This window comes from Chelonoidis abingdonii, chromosome 19 (assembly GCF_003597395.2).
Source record: "Chelonoidis abingdonii isolate Lonesome George chromosome 19, CheloAbing_2.0, whole genome shotgun sequence".
Lineage (NCBI taxonomy): Eukaryota > Metazoa > Chordata > Testudines > Testudinidae > Chelonoidis > Chelonoidis abingdonii.
In genome coordinates this window covers 40,482,419-40,485,168 of record NC_133787.1, presented here as the reverse complement: position 1 = coordinate 40,485,168, position 2,750 = coordinate 40,482,419, and the positions used below count along the sequence as shown (strand labels likewise).

Below are 2,750 nucleotides of genomic sequence, written 5' to 3'. Positions count from 1 at the left end.
CTTGGTTTTCACACCTCAACTGCTAGAACAGGGCCTCATCCTCCCTGATTGAACTACCTCATTATCTCTAGCTTGCTTGCTAGCATATATATACCTGCCCCTGGAAATTTCCACTACATGCATCTTACGAAGTGGGTATTCACCCACGAAAGCTCATGCTCCAAAACGGCTGTTAGTCTATAAGGTGCCACAGGACTCTTTGCTACTTTTAGTTGGGATTATGTTTTCCAATGTGCATTACTTTGCATTTATCAGCATTCTGGGTGTGGGTGTACCAGGGATTTATGCAATGGCATTAGGATGTTCTCTGGCTCATTATCTAGCCCTTTCCTAGTGGTTCCCACCACCCTGTTCGCTCACTTGGCGCCCACTGCACACTGAGCAGATGTGTGCAGACAACCAGCCATAGTGCCAATCTGAGAGCCCAGCTGCAGAGCACGGGAGCCAGAGCTGGAAGAGATCCAAGCTCCTAACTTAGCGCCAGTCCTGCCAGGTGCTGAGTGTCCTTAGCTCCTGCTGATGTGCAGCTCCAGGCGCTTGCAATTTACAGCCTCCCTTTCACCCCAACCCTCTGCCCCTTAGTGCAGCAGCTCCCTGACAGGAGACTCGGCTTTGCTCTGGAGGACAGCGTCCCTGCAGCGCTGTGCTCACTCTTGCTCCTCCGCGGGACCAGAGCCTCCTTCTGCTTCACCTTGGCCTTTCCTCTCGCCGAGCTGTAGTGGCAGGGCACACGACCAACAGGAGCCCACATGGAGGAGGCAGCAGAATGGAGACACCCAGGGTCAGGGATGCCCCCACTCTAGTATTCAGGGAGGGAAGACATGGCCTCTGGTTCCCAGTGGGCCGAAGCTGGTGGTGCCCAAGGATACTGAGTTTCCTTGCTCTTGTTTGTAAAGTAAGCCAGACCCAGGAGAGAGCTGCGGGCTCAACGGCTGCCAGGAGCTTTATCCTGGCCCAATAGCTGACAGCCGCCCTCCTCCCCCAGGGCAGCAGGCAGAGTGCCACCTGAGCCCCGGGTGTCCCACCCAGGCTCTGCAAGGCAGAGGCAGCACCGGCAGCCACGCAGTGCAGGCACTCAGGGGACAGAGGCCATTTTGCTTGCAGAGGATGAGCCCAGACTGGCCTGGGGCCAGCGTTGGGGGAACCCTCTGGGCCTGAAGGGACACAATGGCCCCCAATGGATACCGCGTCAGACAGGCAGAGCCAGGGCAGACAGGTCATGCGAGCCAGCCCCGCTGGGTTTGTCGCCGTACCATGTGCTGGTGGTGGCGGTGCACGTGCCCCTCTCTCTTCACAGTAACCTTGGCAGAGTGCTTCTTGCTGGCAGAGTCCCAGGCATAGATGAAAAAGCTCTTTTTGTGCCCGTGGAGATGGAGGCGACGTTTGACTGAGACGACTCCATCCGTGTGCACTTTGAAGTGTGTGTCATCTGACAGGTACGCTGTCCGGTTCCTTCCTGCGCAGCCCTGGAAGCTCACTGCAGAGAGGGAGACAGCAAAGCTCAACAGGAGAAGGGGGTTAGAAGCAGAGCCACCTGCCCATCTGTGTATTCCAGTCCCTGCCCCACTAGATACCAGGACAGCCAGCAGCTGGAAGTCCCTCTGTCTGGACAGAGCCCCGCCAGCCTGGCGCCCATATCTCCCACACTGCGCCGGGCTCCGTGGGCCTCGTTCTAGACACTTAGCAGCCTGCTCTCCTGTTTTGGAGCTCTGGAAGTGCAGGCCAAAAGTGAGCCAAAGCTACTGCAGAGAACGCAAAAGGGGCGAACGAGGAGGGCTGGTGTTAAAGACTGAGCTTTGCCAGCCTCCTTGCCTGCAGCAGTGGGCTGAGGGCAGGTGGTTTCACTGAGCTGCCACCCACCAAGCGCAGGCAGAACCTGGATCCTTTACAGCAGCCAGCAGAATGGCGGCTCCAACCTGCGAGTCTGCGAGCAGTTCAGAGGCCAGGCTACAGCAGAGCAGAACATCCTGGACTCAGGGCCAAGGCCCATTACTAACCCATTAGTCACTACATGGCTCCCCAGCCACAAAGCCTTAGCAACTTGGCCTCACGACGAATTGCTCTGCCGAGGGCAGGGAGAGACCGCAGGGTTCAGTGCCTGCTAGCACTGGGCCGGGGGGTCGTCAGCAAGGTTCTCAGACTGCAGGGATACGGTGGTTGAAGAGCGAGGCTGCATTATCACTCTCAATGGAGGTTCTGCAGCAGCAGCAACTGGGACATAATCTCTGCCCTGGAGTACTGGGGGGAGTGGTGACCTGCGTATTCGCAGAGTCTTCCACATACACACCAACGGCGAGCTGTACGGCCGATCACCCACTGGGAAACCCAGGCCAGGAAAGCGCCTCAGCCAGGCCTCAGAGGCTGCCATGCAGCCGGCTCACACTCGAGTTAAAGCAGATGCTGCCCAGGGGCTGCTTTGGAGCAACGTTGCTTGACGTGAGATCTCAGATGTTATAGACGCCATTTGCAGCTCTCTCGAAAGAGACGTGTCCCCCCGTAGTCTTCCAGATGCCATAACATCCCACCCCATCCTACACTGCTTCTAACCAAAGCTATAGGCCCAGCTTCCAACAGCTAACCCCATCCCCACCCCCAACCTAGGGATCCTGGCCAGGCACAGACTGATGGTAACCGTTACGTCAGTGAGTCTCTCAGGCTCTAGCTGAGGTCCCAGTCTCTGCCAGAGGGCGCCCCTGCTCCAGTTTCCTTGGCCCTGGGGACAGCAGCACCTCTGCCACAGCAAACAAGCG

The 2,750-nt window shown here is 57.6% G+C and overlaps 1 protein-coding gene across 1 annotated transcript in view; it reads right to left on the bottom strand.

The window, feature by feature from the left end:
• LOC116819568 (B-cadherin) overlaps positions 1-1,329 on the bottom strand; it is a 20,305-nt gene extending 18,976 nt beyond the window's left edge. Inside the window, exon 1 of the mRNA XM_032771417.2 lies at positions 1,254-1,329. Coding sequence (XP_032627308.2) covers positions 1,254-1,256 — 3 coding nt within the window. The 5' untranslated portion in view covers positions 1,257-1,329. The remainder of the gene's footprint in view (positions 1-1,253) is intronic.
• Between the last annotated feature and the right edge of the window lie 1,421 nt (positions 1,330-2,750).